Below are 26,629 nucleotides of genomic sequence, written 5' to 3' on the forward strand. Positions count from 1 at the left end.
GGATCCGGGGCACGCAATCTGCTTCCGGGTCAGAAGAAGCCGGACGACGACATGGGGAAGATGGCGGCGGCCGTGGGCTCTGTAGCGACGCTTGCGGCGGAGCCAGGGGAGGACGCTTTTCGGAAGCTTTTCCGCTTCTACCGGCAGAGCCGCCCCGGGACAGCGGACCTGGGAGCAGTCATTGACTTCTCGGCGGCCCACACAGCCCGGGGCACGGGGCCTGGTGCCCGCAAGGTACGGACAGAGGAGAGGACCGCGCCCCGGGTCAGCTGACCTCTCGCGGGCTTCTTGGAGGACCTTTAGGGCCCTGCTCACCTCTTTTCTCTTCCAGACTGTTAGTAATTCCCGCTCTCCGTGGGCGCGGAGTTTAATTGTCCACGAAGTGTCTCACTTTGGCGTGAAGAGCTGCGTTGCCGGCATCTCCACTCGGCCATTCCTGGCTGCGGCCTCAAAGAATGCTTGGGAATTGGTGTTCGTGCCTAACATTAAGTGTGCATTTGCATCTCTACTTCGATTTGTGTGAAAATCCATAAACCGTATTTGTAGATGTTAGGATAGCACTCAGCAGCTTGGGGGAAAAAGGAAAAAAAAAAAACTACCCGAGTTATCCCAGAATTGAGAGGGATCAATGTTGTTAATTAAACCGTTGTCCATAAAACTAGTTCCTGTCGTCTCCGGGCCTTTTAGAAAGAGGGCGTTGAAAGATTGAGGTAATCTCTGCACGTTTGAAAATAAAGGGCACACGAATCCAAGCGCTGCCCATTACTTCTGCCTTTCCCCCATAGAAAGTAAGAAAAGAAACATAAAGGATGACAGACGGCACAGGGGAAATTACAACTATACAATAATGCATAATTTCTTTACAACCGCTGTAACACTGGGGATCCCTGATCCCTTAATTTGCCCTTGATGTTGTCCACAGATGGCTGGTTGAAGGGTTCTTTCTAAGCTTAGTAACAGCTCGCAACAAAATTGGAGCTACAGCAATACCATGTTTGTCAAGAATTCCGCTTCCTAGGAGCTTCATTTGTTAGCAGAAATGGTCTTAGAGTTGTCAAAATCTTGGACAGAAAGTTTGCACTCTAAGAATAATATATACGGACAGACCTTCAGACCCTCATTCAGTTCCTAATTTAGCCTATGTTTTGCTGCAGTACTTAAATACTTATAGAATGAGGGTGCCTTGGTTAAGCATCTGACTGGATTTCAGCTCAGATCATGATCTCAGTGTCATCAGGTCAATTCCCCTCCACACTCAGTGCAGAGCCTGCTTAAGATTCTCTCCTGCCCACCTTGCTGTGCTGACACTCACTCTCTCAAAAAAAAAACAAACAAACAAAAAACATACTTTTAGAATGTAAGCAAGCCTGTGAGAAAAGGATATTGTGTCTAGCACAGTATCAAACAGTAAGCACTCAATAAATGTCCTGTCCATTGAGTATATAAAACTTAGTGCTTCTCCCTCTGCCTATGTCTCTGCCTCTCTCTCCGTGTCTCTGATCATAAATAAAATCTTTAAAAAAAAAAAAAAAAAGGGGTATTTAGTTCCCCAGCTCAAAATGGATTGAAAGTAGCAAATTGGAGAAGTTGCTATGAGAGCAAGTGATGAGCAGGGAAGAAAATCATGGCTAACAGGCAAGGGAGGAAGGAGAACCTTTTTTGAAACACAGAGGTTTGTTTCAGCTTGGCATGGAGGTCTACAAACTTCAGATAGGAGGGTGTTGCTCAATTACAGTGGACTATTAAGTATAATCTATCTAATAAATCGTTACAAAATGTTTGAAATAAAAACTTCTTAACCAGTACCTGGCTCAGAGTTCCAGATAACATTTTATTACAGAGACTGGTAATACACCAGCCACTAATTGGTATTTTTTTCTGTAAATCTCTACCCTTGGTGAAGTTAATAGGATAAGTGATCATGTCATTTTGGAAGAGAGCATTTGATGTATTCTAAGACAAGACAGACTCTTCAGAGTTTTTAAAGATTTTTTTGCTTCATTTGACAGAGCACAAGCAGGGGGAGCTGCAGGCAGAGTAAAAAGGAGAAGCAGACTGTCAAGCAAGTAGGGAGCCTGATATGGGGCCAATACTAGGACCCCAGAATCATGACCTGAGCTGAAGGCAGACATTCAACCGACTGAGCCACCCAGGCTCCCCTCTAAGTTTATTATTAATGGAAGAATAAAGAATACTTGTTTTATGAATGTTCTCTGTCTTCAGTGACTAAATATTGGATCCCTTAACCAATTTAATGAGCCATCAGTAAGATGCTCTTACATGCAAAGAAAACTTGAGCTCCTGAAAAGCTTAATTTCTAAGTAACTAATAAAGGCAAAAGCTCTGAGTTTAAATTTGAAGTTTCATCTAATCTAAAAGAGAATAAATATTCTGCTTTTAGCAAACAGACTTTCCAGTGTTACTGAAACAGTTATTCTGTCTGGTTGGAGCACTCTCTTCCAGTCTCTTAACCTCCCCTGCCTATTGTTCCTCATAAGTTTGTTTAAATAGCAACTGTATACTAGTGCCTTGGAAGCATTATGTTGGGCCACATTGAAGTGAATAGAATTCTGACAGGATATTTCAGTACACTTTTCACAATTTAGAGTTGTTTTTTTTTTTTTTAAGATTTTATTCATGAGAGACACAGAGAGAGAGGCAGAGACACAGGCAGAGGGAGAAGCAGGCTCCATGCAGGGAGCCCGACATGGGACTCAATCCCGGTCTCCAGGATCACGCCCTGGGCTGAAGGCGATGCTAAACCACTGAGCCACCCGGATTGTGGGCACCCATGCCCACAATTTAATCTTATAAGAAATCCACAAAGGTGTGGTGTCATCCAAAAAGGTAATCTTGAAGGCCAAAATCATCCTGCTTCTCATTACTGCTTAATTTTAAATCACTTTCTAGTATTTGTTAGTACATAGATGAGAAAACTGAGGCTCTAAGAAGTGACTTCTGTAAGTCTTACATCAACCAAGTGGTAGAATTGAGTTTAGGAGCCCAGACTTAGGACTCCTAATTTTGCCTTATACCAGAAATATCTTCAGAAATTTGGAATTCTCAGAGCTGACCTGCAAAATAGCTTTAGCCCTCTGACTTCTCTTTCCTTCCTGTCAGGTGGTCAAATCTCAGCTGAGTGTGTCTTCTGTCAGTGACCAGGATGCACATAGAGCAGGACTTCAGCCAGTCAGCAAATGGCAAGCCTATGGACTCCAAGGCTATCCTGGTGAGTGCAACTGACCTCAGAAAACAAAATCATTTAATCATTTGTCTAATTTCAGGGGAGGAGTTATAGTACGTGAAAACTAAACACAAATATTTTACTCCCAAACTCCTTTTAAATTCTCCCTCATCAAAGATTTACATCTATTTAACATATCCAAAAGTTAGGATAGGGGTCGGTAGTGCCTCCCTTACAGTACAGAAAGTGACACACCAGATAAAAATCAAAAATTAGGATGTTGACTCTCAGCTCCCTGCCACAACTCCAAACACCTACTCTGGCAGAAGAACTACGTTGAATAATCGAATAATTCATAATAGTTGCTCTAGTCACAAAATATCTGTGTTCTCGTGTGGGGAAAAAACACACAACAACTTAAAAATTGTTTATATTATGACTGAGCTTTTGAAAAGAACATTAGAGTTAATAGGATCATAAGTCCTAATAGGCTAAATAATCTAGCATTTTGAACTTCAGTAATATTGGGTAGCTCAGTTTACAGATACAGAAATTAAGAACATAATGAAAAATGGATAATGTTTTTAATTTTTTTTTTTAGTAACCTCTACTTGCAACCCTAAGGTTGAGAGTCACATCATACTGACTAAGCCAGACAAGTGCCCTTATTATTATTTTTTTTTAATTGTGGGGCCATTGTAGATTAATTATTATGAGCTATTTAGAAAATACAGAAATACCTTATTTGGCCATATAATCTTTTATCTGTCATCCTTTTTCTTGGAGAGAACATAAAGTTAACATTGTATTTGTGATTTCAAATACGGATTAAAAGCAAGAAGAATCCCTAAAAAGAAATAATTAATTTTCAGGGCACCTGGGTGGCTTAGTGGTTGAGCGTCCTGGGATCAAGTCCCACATCAGGCTCCCCACAAGGAGTCTGCTTCTCCCTCTACCTCTCTGTCTCTCATGAGTAAATAAATAAAATCTTTAAAAAAAAAAAATACTAATTTTCATTATGCCACGGGCCAGGTCTGTGTCATACTCTTAGTACGTTAGGACTACTGATGTATTTGTTAATAATATAGGACAGCATAATGGCTTCAATACTTACCTAAAAGCTGTCATGCACTTTAGTTCTTCATGAAAGAAGAGTCACAGACAGCATGGCTCCCTGTGAGTTTGGATGAATGAGGAGCGTGCATCACCAGTAGTCTTTTATGTACTTTCTGTTCTTGAAGGCTGCCCTTGACCTTTCAGGCCTATCTTCTATTTTCAAGGCTGTGTTTCTCTGTTCCTATGCCCTCTTCCCTTAACACGTTGTTCAGACTACAGAGTTTTCAACCCCACTTTGGTTTTCTATTGTCCACTACTAATTTTGAGGGTTTCTAGGATTTCACACAACTCACATTTTGTGAGTTCGTATCTCATTTTGTCCTTAGGGACTTCATTCTATCTTCCCTAACATTGTAAGCTGCATTTAATAAAAGTGCAATGTCCAGAACATGGAAAATGACAGTCTCCCCTTATTCAGACTTGATCCGAAGGATGGTGTTTCCTTCTGGATTCTGCGTATTGTGAAAGAACCTAAGTAACCACAACCTATCCTTATAAGAATGAGCAGGTCAGGGTCTGAAAGAAGAGTAAATCCTGAGAGGGAACCTGACAGCACCCAACATTTGAAAGGTTGTCATACACACAAAGGGATAGAAGCATTGCATACTAGTGGTTAAGGTTCTGACACCCAAGCTACCTGGGTTCAAGTCATCATTCACTGGGTTCAAGTTCATACCATCCACTGTGTGACCTTGGGCAAATTTCTTAATCTCTCTTGGCCTCAGTTTCCTGATGCATAAAATGTGAAAAAGATGCTCACTTTGTAAGGTTTTTATGAAGATTAAATGTGAGTACATTAAAGTACTTAGGTCTGCCTAGCACACAGTAAATGATTGATAAATGTTAGCTGGAAAGGTAGAGGTATTTTTTATAGACCAAGAAACTAATTTGGGGGTTGCTCTGTGTGTCCCAATTTAATAAGATCAATGCATGAAAATTTAAAGGCAAATTTTAATTCAGTAAAAAGAAGGCCAACAGTTGTCTAGAGTAGATTGCTTTAAGAGGTATTCATCTGTCTGTCACTGGGTCAGTGGTATCCAGTATTTGAGGGAATGTTATAATCTTTATTTTGTGAAATAATGCTGTTAGGTGGGTAAGTTGCTGGGGATTTTTCATATCTTTTTTTTCCCCTCTCAAAATATTGACAGTCCTGTCACACTCTTAAATTATTTGGAGAATTTTGCTAGTCATGAAATGCAAAAGTGGCAAAAACACTCAGAAACAAATGTTCTCATTCCTGTCCTCCGATTTTAGAGGAAGAGGAGCACCTTCTGTTCAAAGCCAGTCCCTTCACCTTGTTGATCCCACCTTCTTTAACCTCTTCCAGTTTTCAAGACCTTGCTCTGCTCCTTTCCCATCTTGTTTTCCTCTCTGCTAGTTCTTTCCTCATAATCTGTAATCATGCTTAGACTTTTCCAAACCCCCCAAAAAACATAAATCTACTCTTAAATTCTTTATTCTTCCATGACTGCTCCTCAAACTCGTTTCCTTTCATACCCAGTCTTCCACAAGGTGTTATCTGCATAAATCACTGCTGTCCTGGGCAGCCCAGGTGGCTCAGCGGTTTAGCGCCACCTTCAGTCCAGGGCATGATCCCGGAGACCCGGGATCGAGTCCCACCTCAGGCTCCCTGCATTGGGCCTGCTTCTCCCTCTGCCTGTATGTCTCTGTCTGTGTCTCTATGAATAAATAAATAAAATCTTTAAAAAAAAAAAAAAAGAAAGAAGCTCCTTTCTCCAAGGGGCTTCACTAAGGACAGTTTTTCATCTCTAATTCTTAAGAAAGTACATAGTGTGTGTTTGTTGAATGTTTGATGAATGGATCCTTACCACACAAAGGATTCTGAGTAAGTATTGTTATTCCTTTTCTACACGGGAGAAAAATGACGTTAGATTACTTACAAGTTCACAAAAGATCTTTTCAGCACACATGCTGTAGGTATTTGTATCATGCCATACTGAGCAGATGTACTTCACACTATTTCTCTTCCCTGTTCTGTCATTCAGATTTCAACAGGAGGCAGAAGTCACACCAATTATTTTAACTGAGAGAATTTAATATAAGTATTGTTAGACAGATATTAGAAAACAAAAAAGGTCAAGGGGGAACACTAAGATATCACAAAGGTAGTAATAGCAGGAAGCATCTACTATCTTTGTAAATGATAAATACCTGGTACAAATTTGAGGGGTAACTTGGCATTATCAATTCTAAAGTTTGCTTTGGAGTAACACAGTTAGTAATTGTGGAGTATTTATTTCTCTTGAGAATTTGTTTTTCTCTCTCCTTCCTCTGAAATTGGAGAATAGAAGCATATGCTTATAAATGTGGAAGCCATAAAGCATGAGCAAAAGGGGATGGGGAATAAGTAATAAAGTAGTAGGTATAAGGATGTCAACAAAAATAAATTATCTCAATAACTGACAGAGAATTTCCTTCTCTCCTTTTTTCCCCATCTTTGTATAGGATTTATTTTCATCCCAAACCCCTTCCTCCCAGGTTACCAGTGGCACTGGGTGAAGCAGTGCCTTAAATTATATTCCCAGAAACCTAACGTATGTAATCTGGACAAGCACATGAGCCAAGAAGAGACCCAGGACTTGTGGGAACAGAGCAAAGAGCTCCTCAGGTAAGTGTTCATATTCAGCTCAGGTCACTGCACATCTTTAGAGGAACTACCCCAGAACAATGCAGTGAAATTAACTGACCTATTTTTCCTTGTTTCCATGCAAATACAGCACAATTATATTCTTTCCCCTGGGAACATTTGGACAAATGCTTTGACAGTTACATTAAATTGAGATCCATTTTAAAGATTTCCTTATCATAGCTTAAATCTCAGATTCATCCTCATTAATCATCAGCTGGTCCATTTTTATTCAGCTTCAGCCCTTTTTCTAGTTAAAGTGAGTTCCAGCCAGGTGACCTGGCTGGCTCAGGTGGTAAAGCATGTAACTTGATGTTGGGGTTGAGAATTCAAGCCCCACATTGTGTGTGGAGATTATTTAAACAGTAAAATCTGGAGCGCCTTGGTGGCTCAGTCAGCTAGGCGCCTGCCTTTGGCTCAAACCATGATCTTGGGTCCTGTGATCTAGCCCCGTTTCAGGCTCTCTGCGCAGTGCGGGAGAGCCCCTCCACCTGGCTTGTGCTCTCACTCTCTCTCAAATAAAGAAATAAAATATTTTTTTAAAAAATAAAGTGAGTTTCTTTGAAGACTTAACGATATTCTAGAAAAAATTAACACTAAAAGCTCTTTATTTCTGCTTTCCTAGATGAAGTTACTGCTACTAAGAATTTTATGGTAGGTCAGTTGTTCCTCATGAAAACTAATCTGTGCACCTTAATCAATCTAAACTAATCTGTGCACCTTTTATTCGTTGACAAATACAAATATGTAAATAAATAAATATGTGTATGTGTGTGTGTGGTGTTTTTTTGTTTGTTTTTTAAGTCAGGTGCCCCATCATTCCACAAGTATTTATTGAAGGTTAGTTGTGTCCCAGGCATGATGCTACAAGCACTGGAGGTACAAAGATTCACAGGACACAGTCCTTGTAGTCAGAAGTGCATAGTCTGTGGCAGGAACTCAATGTCAACAGGAATAATTATTATAATAGAGCTTAGAAAGTGTTAGGATAGGTGTTCAGAAAAATGCTCTGGAGGCCAGAGGGAGAAATAATTCCTCTAGGCAGAAAGAGGTGTCAAAAGAAGAAAAAATTATTTTTTAATTGTATCTATTTCCTCTTTTTCCTCCTTCCATTTGAACTGGGTCTTCAGAAGCGATTAGGAGTTTTCCTGTCAAAAGCAAGAAAGCTGTTTGGGGTAAAGAAAGCAGACTGAGCAAAGAGGTAATATTCAAGGCAGAGTAAATTGGTCTGTGAAATAGCATAGGATATGGGAGTTCATGTGTTTGTTCAACAAATACCTATTGAGTGTCCACTATGCATCAGATACTGTGCTTGAGTGTTAGAGATTCAAAGACAGATAAGACACAGGTCCTGCTTTCAGGGAATTTGTAAGTTAGTTGAGGGCAGAGACATAATTAAATAGTTTGGCAGGTACAGAGATAGAATTTAAACGATATTATGGGAACACTCAAGTGGCTAGATTGGAGGTAGTTTATAGAACATGTTTCCTGAAAGTGATGGATAGAATTGGTAAGAGATGAAGCAGAAAAGTTAGATTAAGGCCAGAGGATAAAGGGTTTAGTGACCTAAAGCACTAGGTCCAGAGTCCAATCGCCTGGGTTCACATCTCAGGTCTGCCACTTACTAGATGTATAAATTTTAGCAAGTTTCTTAACCTTTCCATGCCTCATAGTACTCCTTCCCTCGCTGAATAGTACGAGGATTAAACAAGGTAGTATGTGAGACATCTCTAGAATAGCCTATTAAAACCACTGTGCTGGCTTTGTGTATTTTATTTGAACTCAGGATCTCTAATGGTTCACTCTTCCTAAACTGTGTCTATACTAATTCCATAGGGGAAATAGAAGATTTCCTTTAGTTGAAACAGGCAAAACTAAAATTCATTGTTTTCCTTTCAAGACTTCTTGGTCTGCAGGTTATGGGAAAGGCAGAGGAGCAGTGGGAAACACCCTCTGTAAGGTTTCAGTGACGTCTTCTTTAGAACTGAAAGTAAAGGAAGGTTATGGTTGTTTGAAATTAGAAATATTAGAGTTTGCTGTTAAACCAGCCTGTATTTTCAAGTAATTGATTTTTTTCCTTCTGACAAATGACTGCATAAATCTTAGAAAATTGTCATTTTCTAAGATAGTTCAGATGAACCTCTTTAATAAATCGTTCTCTAAACAGTGGTGAGGTTTTTGTTTTGTTTTGTTTTATCTAGCAAATCAGCAAAAATAAAAATACGGTGGTCTTCTGTTGTCAAGGATTGGAAGAAAGTGATAGGCTCAGACATTGCTGATGGCATCAAAAATCGATTAGGACTTTATTTTTCTTCTTTCATTATATGATATATATTTGGATTTCCTCATTTGGGAACAAAGGGATTGGACTTGATAAGCCATTTCAGGTGTTTGGATCATGGTCAGAATCAACCTGGACAATACATGCTAGCTCTCCCCACTTTCCCAGAGCAGGTCAGAAAGAAAGAGGGTCTGTCACTGAAGAAGATTAGTTTCCCTAGAGATTCTTATTATTGACCGTAACATCTGTATTGAGAACCGTTGAACCAGAAGACCTCTAAGGATCCTTTCCATTTTAACTTTCTATGGTCAGAGGAGAAACTTTTCTTTTTCCCCCAGAGGAGAAACTTCTAAGTAGGAAATGAAGAAAGACTTGAACTTAGAGGAAAAAATAGATCTGTTGACAAAATTAGGGCTATTTCATTCAGAGTTTATTGTGAGTGATAGTGTAGCTAGAGATTCTTGCACAAGACTATAGTAGCTAGGTATATGCATCTTTATTGCGGCATTGTTCGTAATGGAAAAAAATGAGAAACAATTTAAGTGTCAGCAAGAGATCAGGTAAATCAAGTATAACATACCACAGCAGTAGAACATAGCCACTGTGCAGCCATTCAAGGATCTTAAATCCAACTCTTTAGCAAATATAGTAGGGCTACCGTCATAATAAGTAAAATCGATTTTCAGCATCTGTCACAGCCACCTTAGTCTAAGCCACCACCATTTACTGCAGTAGCCTTCTAGCCTATCTCCCTGTGTTTGTTCTAATACCTCTTCAGTCTGTTTTCTTCTTTTTAAGATTTTACTTACTTATTTGAGAGAGAGAGAATGTGCATGCATATGCGCATGAGTGGGGGTAGGGGGGTAAGGCAGAGAGAAAAGCAGACTCCCCACTGGATGGGTAGCCTGCTACAAAGCTTGATCCTAGGACTCCAAGATCATGACCTGAGCAAAAAGTCAAAGCCACCCAGGCGCCTCTCTTCAGTCTGTTTTCTAATTAAGTGTAGGAATCAAAGCACCTCTCTTACAGTTTCTCATCTGTAGTACTGCAGTTCAGTTCTGATGCAGTCATTCAAAGTCGATATCACAAGTTGAGAGCATGCCCTCCAACCAAGTCACTGTCACTTTTGACACCAGCCACAAGTTTGGGAGATCCCTAGCTACCCACAGTTGTGACCAACTGACTACAAATTATGCATTCCATAACCATGACCCTCTCAAGTTCACAACTCACAGAATTCAGGAAAGCATTTGTACTTATGATTACAGTTTTATTATAAAGGATACAGGGATGCCTTGGTGGCTCAGTGGTTGAGCATCTGCCTACGTCTTTAGTTCAGGGCGTGATCCTGAAGTCCCAGGATCGAGTCCCACATCAGGCTTCCTGCATGGAACCCGATTCTCCCTCTGCCTATTTCTCTGCCTCTCTCTTTCTGTGTCTCTCATGAATAAATAAATAAAATATTTTTTTAAAAAAGATACAAATCAGGACCATTCAACAGGAAACATGTAGGACATGTCTGGGAGGGTCCTGAATGCAGAATTTCCATGGAATCAGGATGTGTCATTTTCCCATGAATCTCTCCCAAACTTAGTATTTGGTTTTTTTGGAAGGTTTCACTATTTAGGCATGATTGAATTATTAGCTACATGATTTTATTCAATATCTAGCCCCCAAACCAGCCCCTGAGGTTCATCTAACATCACTTGACTGAAAGCCTCAACCCCTCTAATTAACTTGGTTGGTCTTTCTAGCTTGACAAGCTCACATCCTGAATTATCTCCTTAACTGTGGTCCTAGGGCCCACTGTAAAACAAAGATACTCCAATTCCTCCTGGAAATTTTAGGATTTAAAAGCTTTCTCCCCCCCCCCCCCCCCCGGGGTGTTCTACTATATGTTGGCAAATCAAATTCCAATAAAAAGATATACTAAATAAATAAAAGCTCTCTCCCAAGAACCAGGGACAAAGGCCAGTGAAAATTCATTAATGCAACTCCATCACCTTAGAATAAATCAAAAGTCTTTACCATAGCCTATAAGACCTTGGTGAAACCAGCCCCCAGCCACCTCTCCAATCTTACCTACTGCCATTCCTTTTCATTTATTCTGCTCCAGCTTTTGTAGCCTCCAGCTGTTCCCTTAAACACATCAAACATGCTCACATTATTGTACAAACTGTTCCTTCTACTTGGAAAGCTCTTCCTTTAGATAACCAATGACTTAGACCACCTGGGTAGCTTGGTCAGTTGGCCGTATGCCCAGGTCATGATCTCAAGGTCCTGGGATCAAGTCCCATGGTGGGTTCTTTGCTCAGCAGGGAGCCCGTTTCTCCCTCTCTCTCTGCCTGCTGCTCCTCCAGCTTATACTCTCTGTCAAATAAAATCTTTAAAAAAAAAAAAAACTAACCAGTGATTTGCGCTTCCTTCAAGTCTTTTGGGTGTTGTCATCTTATAAGAGACGATTCCCTTATCATTAAATTAAAAATAGTCTGCCATTTCCTTTACTCTTTATCGCCTTGCCCTCTGTTTTTAGTCTTCAGTGCTTGGTAATTACCAAATAAATATTTGTGGAATTAATTAGTGGGTTCTTTCTTATACCTTTTGAATTTTGTGAATATATTATCTATTCAAAAATAACTTTTTAAAGAATAAGACAAGGGGAAATATTAATTCAAATAAAGCAACTTTGCTTTCTCTAACCCATGACTTAGCTTGTGAAATACTTTACATCCATTTTTGTATGTGTGAACGCTTTTCCCATTAATATCCTCAGTGTGGACACAGAATTAGTCCCTTCCCTTTTCCACTCCTTTAAGACTGTTTCTGATGCTGTTATAAGCACTTGTTATAGTGTATCCAGTCATGGTGCCCTTCTCCCTCCCATTGCCTGTCATGCCCCTCCTCTGCCTCAGACCTTGAAGTGTTTGTAACCTTGATGCCTACCTCAGTTCTTTGTATATACTAGAAAGTGCTCTTTAAATATTATTTTAAATTAATATCCCCTTGGTTAGCCTGATAAAAACATGCTGAATTTGAGAAGGATCAATTAAAAACCATATAGTATCTTTCCATCTTATTTTCATTAATTGATTAAATAATATACTTTTGTATTTTAGGAAATATCTGATGGTAAGAGAGGAAGATTAAAGTCCCTGCCTTTGAGGAAGGGACTATTAAAGGAAGAATTTGGGTACTTACCTACAGAATTTACGCCGAAGCTTGTAGGCAAATAGAAGTTGCAAGGCGTACTATAGGGGCACAGTGGAGGGAGAGCCTGAAACTAGGAAAAAGATTTCCCTGAAGAAGTAAGGTTAAATTGTGTGTGAAAAAGCAAGTCGGAAAAATCTGCCGTACAGAGAGTAGAATAGGAGAGAAGAGAGCATTTCAGTAGAGAAAACTGTATGGCCAAAATTGAAAGATGGAGGGTAGGGCACCCTATGGGAAAAGATAGGAGGTGAGACTAGAAAGGTGAGAACCAGAAAATGTAAGGGGGTGTTGCATGCCTTATGGCAAGTATGGGCTTTGACCTATAAACAGTGGGAATTCATCAGATTAATAACAGATTTTTCACTTTAGAAAGGTAATTTTTCTGGCAGTGAGGAAAATGGACTGAAAATTTAGTCATTGCAAAAACACAATAAAAAATTTAGCTTGGGGCACCAAGGTGGCTCAGTGGTTGAGCATCTGTCTTTGGCTCAGGTCGTGATCCTGGGATCTCTCTGTATCTCATGAATAAATTTAAAATTTTTTTTAATTTAAAAAGAATTTAGCTTAAAAGCCATACAAAAAATGATAAAGGCCTGGAAAAGACATTGTCAGCAAGGCTTGGTGACCAAGAGATCATAAGAAAAAAGAGACAAGTTAAGGATTATCCACAAATTTATTGCTAGCACTTCTAGGGTAAAAATGGGGTTTTATCTCAGTTTTATTGACATAATTGACATAAAACATTATATTAGTTCGAAGCGTACAACAATTTGATATGTGTATATTGCAAAACAGTTATTGTGGTGAGTTAACAACAGTTACCTCACATAGTTAGAAATTTTTTTCTCGTGATGAGAACTTTTAAAATCTACTCTCTTAGCAAATAACACAATACAGTATTGTTAACTGTAGTCACCATGCTGTACATTAAATCTTCAGAACTTACTTATAAGTAACTGGAAGTTTGTACCTTTTGACCACATTGTCACCTCACCCATACCCACCCATGCTTACCTTTGGCAGCTTCCAGTCTTTTCTGTTTCTACAAGTTTAGATTTTTTAGATACCACATGTAAGTATGATCATATAGTATTTGTCTTTGCCTGTCTGACATTTCACTTAGCACAGTGCCCTCAAGGTTCATGTCACAAATGTAGGATTTCCGTTTTTATGGCTAGATGATACTTGTATTATGTGTTGTATATCACATTTTCTTTATCCCATTCATCTATCAATGGACACTCAGGTGTTTTTTGTTTTGGCTGTTGTAAATAACACTAATTATTTATGTAAAACTGTGAAGGTTCCTCAAAAAAAAAATTTTAAATAAATAAATAAATAAATAAATAAATAAAATTTTTTTAAAGATTAAAAAAATTAGGGATCCCTGGGTGGTGCAGCGGTTTAGCGCCTGCCCTTTGGCCCAGGGCGCAATCCTGGAGATCCAGGATCGAATCCCATGTCAGGCTCCCAGTGCATGGAGCCTGCTTCTCCCTCTGCCTATGTCTCTGCCTCTCTCTCTCTCTCTCTCTCTGTGTGTGTGTGTGTGTGTGTGTGTGTGTGACTATCATAAATAAATAAAAATTTTTTAAAAAAGATTAAAGAAATTAAAAATAGGATTACCAGAAGATTAGTAACTCCACTTCTGGGTATATATCCAAAAGAAATAAAATCACTGTCTCAAAAAGATATCTGCATCTCCATGTTCATTTTAACATTATATATATATTAAGATTTTTAATGGAAATAGGATTAGAGGAGGAGAAGGAGCAGAGATAATCCTTAGTGTAGTTTAGGGATTCAAGTTTTTGAAATACCTGTGGAGTATGTAGATGGAGATGGCCAGTATGCCTTTGGAAATAGGGAACTGAGTTAGGAATGAAGTCAGAGGGAGATGTGGGAGTTACACATAAAGACCATAGTAAAGTGGGGTGTGCAGCTGGCTCAGTCAGTAGAGCAACTCTTGATCTTGGGATTGTGAGTTCAATTCCCATATTGAGTGTAGAGATTACTTAAGTAAATAAAAATTGTTTTAAATGATTGAAAAAAATATTTGGGACACCTGGGTGGCTCAGCGGTTGAGCGTCTGCCTTTGGCTCAGGGAGTGATCCCAGGGTCCCACATTGGGCCTGCTTCTGCCTCTGCCTATGTTGCTGCCTCTCTATCTCTGTGTCTCTTATAAATAAATAATAAATTATTTTAAAAAAGAAGAAGAAGAAAGAGGGATCCCTGGGTGGCTCAGCAGTTTAGCGCCTGCCTTCAGCCCAGGGCATGATCCTGGAGACCCGGGATCAAGTCCCGCATCAGGCTCCCTTCATGGAGCCTGCTTCTCCCTCTGCCTGTGTCTCTGCCTCTCTCTCTCTCTCTCTCTCTCTCTCTCTCTCTGTGTGTGTGTGTGTGTGTGTCTCATGAATAAATAAAATATTTTTTAAGAAAAGAATATGTGTAATAGGATTTTTAAGGCTTTTTATCATAAACAACCTGAGATCTTTTCTGCCTGAGTACTTTTGCTTTCAGTGATTCACTACTGTTCCTTGAAACAAGGAAGGAAAGGAAATACCAGCGCTTAGTTATGAGACAAACTACCCACTACACAAAGAGTGGACAAGCAGGACGGTTCATTTCCACCCAGTTAGGATGCAGTTGAAAGAAGCATTATGGGATGTGATTGTGGAGAGAAATACCAGCACTTAGAGAAAGCGCTTATCCATGACAGAAAGTGAGCAAACTGCTATCCAGGGGAGAAGGTGGCCAGCTTGCCCATCCGTCCTCCTGCTGGTGCCTAGAGCTACAGCAAGGGCAGGGAGCTTAGCGTTTTTCTCTTTGCAGTAAGAACCAAGAATCAAGGTCATACTTGCTTGAAAACATTCTTTTGGATAATTGGATAAAGATTCAAAGTTAGATGCCAGCATATCCTGCGCATTCCTTAGACTGGATTTGGCAGCTCTGTTGGCACTGAGCCTTCTTGGCCACCTTTTGGACAGGTCAGGTTTAAAAAGAGAACAGCGTACTCCCTGTATTAATCCATCAGTATTTCCTGCTTGAAGGTCATCTGGGAGTGTGTTAAACTTGGTTTTGGCCTTAAACTATTCACAGTGTTCGAGAGTGAATTTTTTGGAATCTTTGTTACCCAAAGGTCACAGGGACCAGAATGGTCCCCAAGTAGTGCTAAGACAGGAAGTGGCTAATGTTGGCCTGCCCTGTTCATATCTTGAAGGCAAGTTTTATAATGTTACTTTCCTACCAGAAATTCAATACAAAGACAAAAATTGAACTTGTGTTCTCAAAAGTGAATAGCAAGTGACAGGTGGAACCTTATATCTACATGGGTCTGACACATTACACAAAATGTGTATTTGTGTGTAGAATCATCCTCAAAATGGTGCACCCAGTGATCACAACTTTTCTTTGACTATACAATTTTTTTTAAAGATTTTTATTTATTCATCAGAGACACAGAGAAAGAGGTAGAGACACAGGCAGCGGGAGAAGTAGGTTCCATGCAGGGAGCCCAATGCGGGACTCCATCCTGGGTCTCCAGGATCCCGACCTGGGCTGAAGGCGGCGCTAAACCGCTGAGCCAGCCGGGCTGCCCTATTCAAGTCTTTAAGCTTTTTTTTCCTTTTTGTTAGATGGCCTGGGCTTAATGTTTTTACACCCTTGCACCAGTCCCCCTCAGTAATACAAGGCAAAGCCCAGAGCCTTCCTTATAGTGATACAATTAAGGCAGAAAACAGATATTTTTTTGGTTTCCTAAAAACAAAATTTTAAATGTATGTTACAGGACGATTCTACTCATGCTTGGTGATTACTATGATTTTGACCATTTTCTTACTAATAATACCATAAACCTGTGTTAATTATAATAGTGTATGCCCTGTTCTTAAGGAATTTTAGACTGACTCTTGATGTAAAAGCAGTTTGGTGATGCCATATCGAATGTCTAAATACCATCACCTTCTGAATTATTTTTATTTTTTTAGAGGGGGAGTTGGGAGAAGGGGCAGAGGAAGAGAGAGAGAATCCCAAGCAGGCTCTCTGCTCAGCACAGAGCCCAATGCAGTGCTCGATCTCACAACCCTGAGATCATGACATGAGCCAAAATCAAGAGTCAGATGCTTAGCCGACTGAGCCACCCAGGTGCCCCCTGAATTATTTTTAGAGCTGCATTGTTATATTTGTTTAGATCAATCTAGTTTTGATATGATAAATGTGTGAGTTCTTCATCAAGAATAAAATGATATTTTTATCAATTTAGAAAGATGGAAAGTATTTTTTTTTAATTTTAGCTAGAATAGTGTTTCTCAAGTGTCCCTGGTTCAGCAGCATCCCCATCTCTTGAGAACTTACTAGAAATGCAGATTCTTAGGCTCCATCCTAGATCTGCTGAATCAGAATTTATAGGTCTGGGTCCAGCCCTGTTAGTTTTAACTAGGTGATTCTCCTGAACATTAATAATTTGGAAACTAAGTTGGGTACACACTATTAGCCACAGTATTCACAGGAGTCCAGTAATGAGAGATCATCCTTATTTTTCCATCTCATAGCTACTAAAATAGATTATGTTCTCCAGAGGGGATCATCAGGGAATTCTTTTATTTGTATCTTTAGCTGAAGAAACATTGGTAGAAGTCAGGTTGTGTTAGTAACTATGCATTCCTTTTTTCCCCCCCCCATTTTTAGTTTTTACACATAGAAGATGTAAATAATGAATGATGGTTTTACATGGTAGCTGTTCACATCAGCTAGCTGTACTCACTGGCCACACATATATAGTTTCCCCTAAATTGCTAATCATGTCTTGTGCCAGGTGTCCCCCAAGACCACACCCAAGGTTGGTGATTGACCAGGAGGGTTCAGCACATAGTTGTCCTCGTAGATAAGATTTATTCCAGTTCAAAGAATCCAAAGCAAAATTAGTGAAGGGAAAAGATGCATTGAGCAAAGTCCTGGAAAAACCGGGCTCAAGCTTCCGGGGTTTTCTCCCCGTGAAGTCACACAAGCTATGCTTAATTCTACCAATAACAAGTTGTGACAACATGTGCGAAAGATTGTTTATGAAGCTCAGTGCCCAGTCACATAGTCTCTGTGTGACACATTCCAAATTCAGACTCTCAGAAGGAAAGCAGCTGTGTAACATAAACCATATCGTTTTGCACAGGAAGTTTAGGCACAGTGAGCAGCAGTTCTGGGAATGACATGAACCTCCCCAAATTCCAAGTTCCAGATGCCTGCCAACAACCAACCTTGTAAGCAGGCCTTTCAAAGGATAGCATTCAGATCTGCTCTGCCTCTTTTCAGCACTGCTCTCCTTAGTAAGCCAGTGTTGATACCATTCCTTTTAGCAACTGGCCTTGATGTGTGTCTGTGTCATGATGTCCTAAAAATGTAAACTCTGTGAGGACAGATAGGATCTATTATGTAAACGCTGTCAAACATCAAGACGAGTGCCACTTACAGTATGAACCTCTAATTAATAAAGTCCTTTGCTTCTGCTCATGTGGTATGCTTGTATTGCCCACTGAGGCCTTAACTGATTAGACAGCTAACTTTGAGCTCTCCTTTTTCTTAATTCCAGTGGCCCTCAAAATCTCGTGCTATTCAGTTCAGTACAGATTTCATATTGCCTTGAACTTTCCCTTCATTTTTTCTTATACTTATCTGTCATCTCTTGTCAAAATATGAATTCCTAAAGCAGACTAATCTTTTTTTAAGCAGCAGTGGTCCTTGGACCAAAAAAAATTTGATCGATTAATGATGCAAATTACATAGCATTAGACTTAGCATTCTTGTATTTTTAGATATTTAAAGGTAAATCAAAGAAGCTTCTTTCTCTTTAGAAAAAGAGTAGTTAATCCCATAGATTTGATCAGATAAGATGTAATTACAGAAAGGGCACCTCTCTGTTTTACAGAAACCTTCTGTATTTGAACAAGGAGATGTCAGAAACCAAATTAATTACAGAGGTCCTTAATTGTTAGCTAAGCCTCAATTCTCTAAGCTATGTCATACAGGGTTGAAGAAGTCATGTTAAACCAGTTATTTTTGATTGTATACAATGTATATTTTGCCAAAATTTTTCCCCAACCTATAATTCTGGGAAACCACCAGCATTATAAACATAGTGATTGCTGTGATTAATCATACCCTACCTACTCCTAGCAAACCAAATGGAACATGTTCTATTAGCCAAATTTAAATTACCCATGGTGCCCTTGGTCCCATTTCCAATGGATAGGTAAAGATATTTCTGTTTTCCTTTTTTTTATCATTATGGCCATGCTGGAGACTTGCCATTTAAAATTTATCCCATTCAGCAAAGGATTTAGAATCAAGGTCTAAAAATTAGAAATGCTAACATGGGGGGACGAGGTGCCTGGGTGGCTCAGTCAGTTGAGCATCTGACTCTTGATTTTGGCTTAGGTCATGATCTCAGGGTCCTGAGGTCAAGCCCTGCATCTAGCTCTCTGTTCAGTAGAGTCTGCTTGGATTCTTTCCCTTTGCACCCCCCACTGCCACCACACACATAAACGCATGTGCACCCATGCACATTCTCTCTCTCTTTCTCTCTCTAATGAATACATCTATATAAATCTTTATTTTTTAAAAAGATTTTATTTATTTATTTGACAGGGAGAGCACATAGGCAGGGAGAGCAAGAGAGGGAGAGGGAGAAGCAGGCCCTCTACCAAGCAGGGAGCCCAAAGCAGGGCTCGATTCCAGGACCCTGGGATCATGACCTGAGCTGAAGGCAGACGCTTAACTAACTGAGCCACCCAGGCACCCCAATCTATAAATCTTTTTTTAAAAATGCAAACCTGCTTTTTAGTGTTTTTATATTTTGATCAGTTCCTTTGTTCTCACTTCCTCTATCAAGATCTTGACTAATAATAACTTATACCAAAGAATACCAAATTCCATCATGCAAAGGGCAATTGCTGTCATTGAGGTGAATAAATCTTCTTTTGTCCCCAATCTTCACAGGTATAAAGAAGTGAATAAACGGAGACCCAGAAGTTTACTAGAGAAGTTGCGCTGGGTGACCCTAGGCTACCATTATAACTGGGATAGTAAGGTATGCAGATTTCCTTGTGAATTCCATTGTCTTTTGCTTTTACACTCCTTGGGCTCTGGAGATTGATGTCTTCCTGGCCAAGCTTTTAAAGTATCAGATTATCCATTTGTGAGAGGATCTTTCATTTATCTCTTAAAATCTTCTTGATAACAATGTCTCAAGAGGAATGAATAGTTTCTCCGAAGAGAAAATTTCTTCTCATATGCCCTTAGGTCATAATATTTCATCAGAAGTCATTGGTGCTTTCTCTAAATATGTTTCAGCGATATAGATGTTTCTTTATTGCATTCAAGAGCAATTCTCGATTAAAACTTTTATTTCTGTAATTGTTTAATGTTTGCTGAGCTTTTATTTTCTGTGTAATATCTGTTTGGAGTAAAATAATGTCCATCAACTCCTAAAAGATACCTTTGCCAACTATATAAGGTCTGAGCATGACACAGATGGGAAAGAATGTCCTACAGTTAACAAAGTTCTGTGTTTTTTTTGAGGTAGCTGCTTCTTTGCTGACCTCTGTGCTTCTGAAAGTGCCTCCTTTATCACAGGCAAGCTAGTGCCTCTTGTCTCCATGAGATGTTTGCCACCAAGTGGAAGGACTAATTCTGAAAATAAATTGAATAAACCAATTAGTAGAGATCATCTTCCTACTAACTCGTTACTTTCTAAAAGTTCCATAGTGGGGATCCCTGGGTGGCTCAGCGGTTTGGTGCCTGCCTTTGGGCCAGGGAATGATCTTGGAGTCCCGGGATCGAGTCCCATATCGGGCTCCCTGCATGGAGCCTGCTTCTCCCTCTGCCTGTGTCTCTGCCTCTCTCTGTCTCTCATGAATAAAATTTTTTTAAAACCTTTTTAAAAATATAAAATAAAATGGTTTAGAACATAATAGATTTAAAAAATAAATGAATAAATAAAAGTTCCATAGTTTCAGTCAACCCAGTTTATTAACAAATATATTAACTACTTAAAATAATGATGAATGTCGCACAAAAATGTTCATGATATAATTCTCATTTTCAGTAATGCAGATTCAATGAAAGACTGGATACCTGTGTTTGAGGAAATAGCCAGGTGATTCTCTGGGTTAGCTGGCCCCAGTGTGAATCTGCCTTCCAGGGGATAGTGTATTCCTCATAAAGGGGGGTGCATACGTCAGACACTTAATGTCCACATCGTGATTACAGCAGTGCCCGGTTGTTCTGAGCAGTTAAATGCTGCATTAACACAATACATGTTAGTTTATTGGGTTTTTTTTAGAATGTTATATTTATTGTCAATACTGTTATTCCCCAAGGACTTAAAGTTACTCTCATTTACTAAGAAAAATGTGGAGTGAAAAATTATCAGAAACCTTGAATGAGTAATCAGAGAAAAGGGGAAGAGAAGTAGGGAGATTCGTGCGTAGACTGTCTGGACAGGGTCGAAAACCCACAGAGGTAACCTAGTGCTGGAATAGCAGCTCTGAGTAGTTGATCTTTTGGAGGACTGCCTTGAAGTTCTCTAGCTGTATCCTTAGTGTTGGGAAATTAAATAGGAACTCTTCTTATGGGCAGTTCAGGAAAAGAAGGAAAAAATAAAACAAATTTCATCTGTGAGGAGGCTTGGCCGTCCATCAGACTTTTCACAAAAGTCTTCCTTAACCTTAAGTGAAAGCTTGCTTCTGCCAAAGTGAAGACATGATCTCCAGGGCTATGGTTTTGGTGCTACAGTTGGAGTACCTCAGGGCACTAGTGGAGATGTGAGACAGGAGACAGGTGTGGGTTTGCTAATAGGTCTGAGGGAGCCATGAGAGCAGTAGCAGGACAGAGGAGGGGCATCAGGCTGCCAGGCTCACCCGAGCCAGAGCAGGCTGCATCCTCGTGTGCATAGGAGACCGCCGCCTTGTCCTCCTCGGTTGCTGGATTTGGTAGAGAGAATGAGTGTTCTGCCCTTTGATTTTTTTTGTTTTGTTTTACTTAAGAGAAAAAGGAAAGGAAAGAAAAAAAATTTGTGATCTTTACATGTTAAAAATAGACATTTCTAGAACGTAAATGCTGAAAATTACTTCCATTTTAACATCCTGCCTTGACTCTAGTCTAAGTTTCCATTCAGATGTTTTGAGCATGTCATCTCATCAGACTGACCAATAAAATGGGCAGCAAACCATGTTATGGGCTGAGGGGCCCAAAATCAAACTGGCTATCATATTTGAATTACTTTCTTTATTTTTCTTAAATAAGTTTTGTATTTTAGGATAGTTTTAGATTTGCAGAAAAGTTGAAAAGATAGTACAGAGTTCCCATAGACCCCACACCCAGTTCCCATAGACCCCACACCCAGTTCTCCCTCTTATTAACATTTTACATTCTTTTGGTTCCTTTGTCTCAATTAGTGAACCATGTTAATGCATTATTTCAATAGTAATAGTGAAGTCCATATTTCATTCACGGTTTCTTAGCTCTCCTTCAGTTTTCTTAGTTTTTAACTGATACCTGTTTTCTGTTCCAGGATACTACTTTACAGTTAGTCATCAAATACCTCTTGGCAGTGACAATGTTGCGTTGCTTTTTTATCCTATGAGAATGATCCTATTTAGGATGAAAGTACACCAAAGAGAGACTTAGTAATTGCTTCATGACTCCAGGCAGAGAGAATTTGTCTGATTTATCACTGCATAGCATAGTGCCTACCATGTAATAGGTGCTCAGTATTTTGAATATCTCATTATTAGATTACTGGATGCCTCAAAAACAGATGGATAAATCATGTTATGTTATTGTATTACATGTAAGTTAAATTTTAAAGATAGATAAAAAATTTTAAAGTTAGATAATTTAATGCCACAGTTTCCTGTTTTCCTGAGATCATTGTTTATTTTTCTTATTTTCCCTACTTTTATCAAAGAAATACTCAGCCGATCATTATACACCTTTCCCTTCTGACCTGGCTTTCCTCTCAGAGCAAGTAGCTGCAGCCTGTGGATTTCAGGGTTTCCGAGCTGAAGCAGGTATCCTGAATTACTACCGATTGGACTCTACACTGGGAATCCACGTAGACAGATCTGAACTAGATCACTCCAAACCCCTGCTGTCTTTCAGGTAAGCTGGTTTGAGATTACTTTCTATTACTTCATACCTTTTTCTAAACCATTTCTAGCTAAGATAAATAAAAACAGAGACTTTAAGAAATGGTTGGACTCTATAGTCTTTACTTCTGGGTGTCTTAGCAATGATATCATAAGTAAAATTAGCCTTGTCCTGAAGAGTAGTAACCAAATTACAGTTAATATTTCTGTTTGGGCAGCCCGGGTGGCTCACGGTTTAGCACCGCCTTTGGCCCGGGGCGTGATCCTGTAGACCTGGGATCAAGTCCCACGTCGGGCTCCCTGCATGGAGCCTGCTTCTCCCTCTGCCTGTGTCTCTACCTCTCTCTCTCTCTCGCTGTGTGTCTCTAATAAATAAATAAAATCTTTAAAAAATAATAATAATAATATTTGTTTAAAATGCATGGAATCTGCCTTTTGTGTGTTTTTGGTTTGTTTTTTTTTTAAGATTTTATTTATTTATTCACGAGAGACACAGAGAGAGAGGCAGAGACACAGGCAGAGGGAGAAGCAGGTTGCATGCAGGGAGCCTGACGCAGGACTCGATCCCGAGTCTCTAGGATCATGCCCTGGGCCGAAGGCAGATGTGTAACCGCTGAGCCACCCAGGTATCCCTGCCTTTTGTATTGAGAGGTATCGTCAGTGTCTGTGGAATAGGCAAGTGGAAGGCTGTAAGGTGAAGTGAAGCAACCTTTTTTGGAACAGGAAAGAGTAAAGCAGAGAAGCCTGAGTAATGTACTCTCCTTGTCTCCCTAAACATAAGTTTAAATTGGGCAAAGTGCTGTGCTTGTATCACACAAAGAAAGTGCCTGAACAGTCTTTTATTAATTGCCTTATCTTTAAAGTGAGCAGGCATGGTATAGGAAAGGACTCAAATAATTCATTGGAAGGCTTAAATCTTAAAGATTCATCTTACAAAACTTATATGGGTAATAGTAAAACTAAATTTTTAATCTGCTTATTTAACTGCTTCAGATTTTATTTTGTAGCAGTCCTCTGGTCTTTGAGCAGTTTGAGCAGCAGATCATGGGTTGTTCACTTATAGACACGAGCCAGAAGAGAAGGGTCTGAGCACAGTTTAAAAAAGAGGATGCCTGGGTGGCTCAGTGGCTTGGCGCCTGCCTTTGGCCCAGAGCGCGATCCTGGAGTCCCGGGATCGAGTCCCACATCGGGCTCCCTGCATGGAGCCTGCTTCTCCCTCCTCCTGTGTCTCTGCCTTTCTCTTTCTCTCTCTATATCTATCATGAATAAATAAATAAGTAAATCTTTAAAAAAAAAAAAAAAAAAGTATGTGAGAGCAGTAAGTGCCAAGCTGAAATGAGAAAAGAAGCCAGTTGGCAGTAACTTTCCAAGCCATGGTTAGTAAAGGAACTGACTCTTGTGTATTGTTGTACTTATTTTATTTTAGCTTTGGACAGTCTGCCATCTTTCTCCTGGGCGGCCTCAAAAGAGACGAAGCTCCCACAGCCATGTTTATGCACAGTGGTGACATCATGGTAATGTCAGGTTTCAGTCGCCTGTTGAACCATGCAGTCCCAAGGGTCCTTCCAAGTCCTCAGGGGGAAAGCCTGCCGTGCTGCCTGGAGACGCCTCTGCCAGCCGTTCTCCCCAGAGACTCCGTGGTACAACCCTGCTCTGAGGAGGACTGGCAAGTGTGCACCCGCTACTTGAAAACTGCTCGTGTTAACATGACTGTCCGACAGGTACTGGCCGCAGACCAGGACTTCCCTTCAGAACCCGCGGAGGAGAATCAAAGAGACCTCACCCTGGAAGGATTCTGCCACCTGGACGATGACAATAGCCAAGTAAAACGAATGAAGCTTGACCCTGACAGCTGAGACTTGGAGAGCTGGTTCCTTTACTCAGGTCTTACGGTGAACGACCACGCTTTCTTATATTGCCATAGACTTTAGCACCAAGACAAGCCAAAAACAGACAGGGAGCAACTCATCACTGATCACACTGTTGCCTTGGAACGCATCCTGAAGAGTAAAGTAGTTGGCCACTTTGCTCAGAGACATGTTTGACATGGTCCAGTCTGGTTAGATGTTGCCACTAATGTGTGGGATAAGTCCAAGGAGTTCTGACCTTCCAGAACAGTCTTCCCAACCTCTACTGTTACCTGTGAGGGAAATAGAAGTGAGTTTCCATGTTATTGGAGCCTTAAAATACCTCAGATTTTATAAGTGGGAAACTTGACACCCCTCCCACTACCCCATCTAGTGATTTACGGTAAAATCGTGGTTCCAAGAACCAGCCATTAGTCTCACCCTCATTCTTCCAGCCATCATCAGAGTCTGTGATCTTCTGTCTTCTCTGGCCTTCACAGAAGAATCCTATATATATATATTAAGACAACAGAACTAAAAACCTCATCTCCTAAGAAAGAAATTAATCACAGCTATCTCTTTTGCCTAAAAGATAAAATATATATAAGCCCAAGGAAAGAGGGGCAGTAGTTTCTTCAGATTTCTTTTAGGTCTAAACTCTTCCTGTTGGCTTTTTAATGCAATTTTAATTGTTGGATGAAAAAAGCCCCAAGGGTGTTCGGTAACTGTTTTCTCCATGAATAAACTTTCTCTATCTTAAATTAAAGATCTGTATCAATCTTTGAGGGTTAGTAAATCTGGGATTAGTTTTTACTTGCTGCGTTGTTGCTGCTGTTGAAGCCCTCCAGCTGCTTCTGCCCTGCACCATCCTGCTCTGCCCTAAGTATTCTCTGTGACTGTCTCACAGAAGAGAAAATTCTTTGATATTCCAGTCACTGCTGTCTTTTGTGATCGTGGACAGCTTGGAAACTGCATGAAGTACCAAGTTTTAATCTTCGTACCCCTACCAGCTTAACTCACCATACCCCTAGCTGAGCTGCTTTACATTTCTCTGGGCCTCAGTTTCCTCATCCATGACATGACGATAGTATTAACTACCATCTTCCTAGAAGGATATTAATATTTTAAATGTAATAGGAATTTAGAGCTCCTTTATAACAAAGTGTCAAGCTTTTATTACTACATAGGGCCTTTTGTTTGTGTGGACGACTGGCTGAAAGCCACTTGGATACCTGCTGCTTGAGACAAGACTTGCCAAATCTGCATTTCTCTGTCTTGCCTTTTTTCTTCTTAGGAATATTACATATTGAGTTCATATTTTGATACTTGGTTTTTTGGGGGTTTTTTTGATACTTGGTTTTTTTTTAAGAAACGGAAATTAATAGATTCGTCCCTTACATGTAAATAGCTAGGTTCAAAACTTAGTTCCGTGATGGGAAAATTTTATATAATTAAAATTACCATTGGAAAAAATCCCTTAAATTCTCCATAGTATATATTGTATCTGACCCATTGGAAACCCACATATTGTCACTTAGCAAATCCAGTAGGTCAACCTATCCTTCAGTATTAGAATAGTTTTCTCTTTAGTCAATTGGGTATCAGATAAAGGTGCTGACTTGTGTTTAGAAAACACTGGTACAAAAAGTACTTACTTAAACTGTAAACTAACACTTCATGAAGTGAGATATATGTGCTGCGAGAAGCATGTAGAGACAGGCCAGCCAAGAGAAGAGCAGATTCCGGTCTCCTAGCCCACACTCCCTCTAGGGATGTGCCGATTGAGTGGGATGGTGAGAAAAATTGTTTACACCATCAAATTCTCTGTCTCCCTCATTTTTATTTATGTTTATTTTTGGAACATGTAGTTGAAGATCTATAATGCAACTCTACTTTCACAGCAGAAGATTATGGAATTGTGGAGAAAGGAAAACCGGGGATTTTTTTTTTCTACCTTTTACATGAGGATGGTCCCTCTAGGGTTTTAGTTGTCTACCAGACATTTTCTAACTCAAGAAGCAGCAAATGCTGACTGACCTCCTGTTTTTGTACTGCCCACAGATTAAGAATAGTGTTAACGTTCCCAAGTGGCTGGGGAGAAGACATCAAAAGGAGAATGGTATTTTATGACACATGAAAATTAGAAGAAATCCAGATTTCTGTGTCTGTAGTAAATAAAGTCTTATCAGAACACAGTCACAGTCATTTAGA

The 26,629-nt window shown here is 39.8% G+C and overlaps 1 protein-coding gene across 1 annotated transcript; it reads left to right on the forward strand.

Annotated features, from left to right (window-relative positions):
- The first annotated feature begins 19 nt into the window (after positions 1-19).
- Positions 20-25,179, forward strand: ALKBH1 (alkB homolog 1, histone H2A dioxygenase). The gene is made up of 6 exons (XM_041758900.1): positions 20-234; positions 3,121-3,229; positions 6,767-6,929; positions 19,420-19,510; positions 22,391-22,584; positions 23,998-25,179. The coding sequence occupies exons 1-6, from the start codon at positions 52-54 to the stop codon at positions 24,425-24,427; spliced, it is 1,170 nt and encodes a 389-aa protein (XP_041614834.1). The 5' UTR covers positions 20-51; the 3' UTR covers positions 24,428-25,179.
- The last annotated feature ends 1,450 nt before the right edge of the window (positions 25,180-26,629 follow it).

The sequence above is a fragment of the Vulpes lagopus genome, chromosome 6 (genome assembly GCF_018345385.1).
Source record: "Vulpes lagopus strain Blue_001 chromosome 6, ASM1834538v1, whole genome shotgun sequence".
Taxonomy (NCBI): domain Eukaryota; kingdom Metazoa; phylum Chordata; class Mammalia; order Carnivora; family Canidae; genus Vulpes; species Vulpes lagopus.

Bases quoted from the DNA above. Each gene is read 5' to 3' on its own strand.
- ALKBH1 (XM_041758900.1), top strand. From the start codon at position 52: ATGGGGAAGATGGCGGCGGCCGTGGGCTCTGTAGCGACGCTTGCGGCG. The intron at 6,930-19,419 runs GTAAGTGTTCAT...CAATCTTCACAG, and splicing joins CAGAGCAAAGAGCTCCTCAG to GTATAAAGAAGTGAATAAAC. The intron at 19,511-22,390 runs GTATGCAGATTT...CTTTTATCAAAG, and splicing joins ATTATAACTGGGATAGTAAG to AAATACTCAGCCGATCATTA.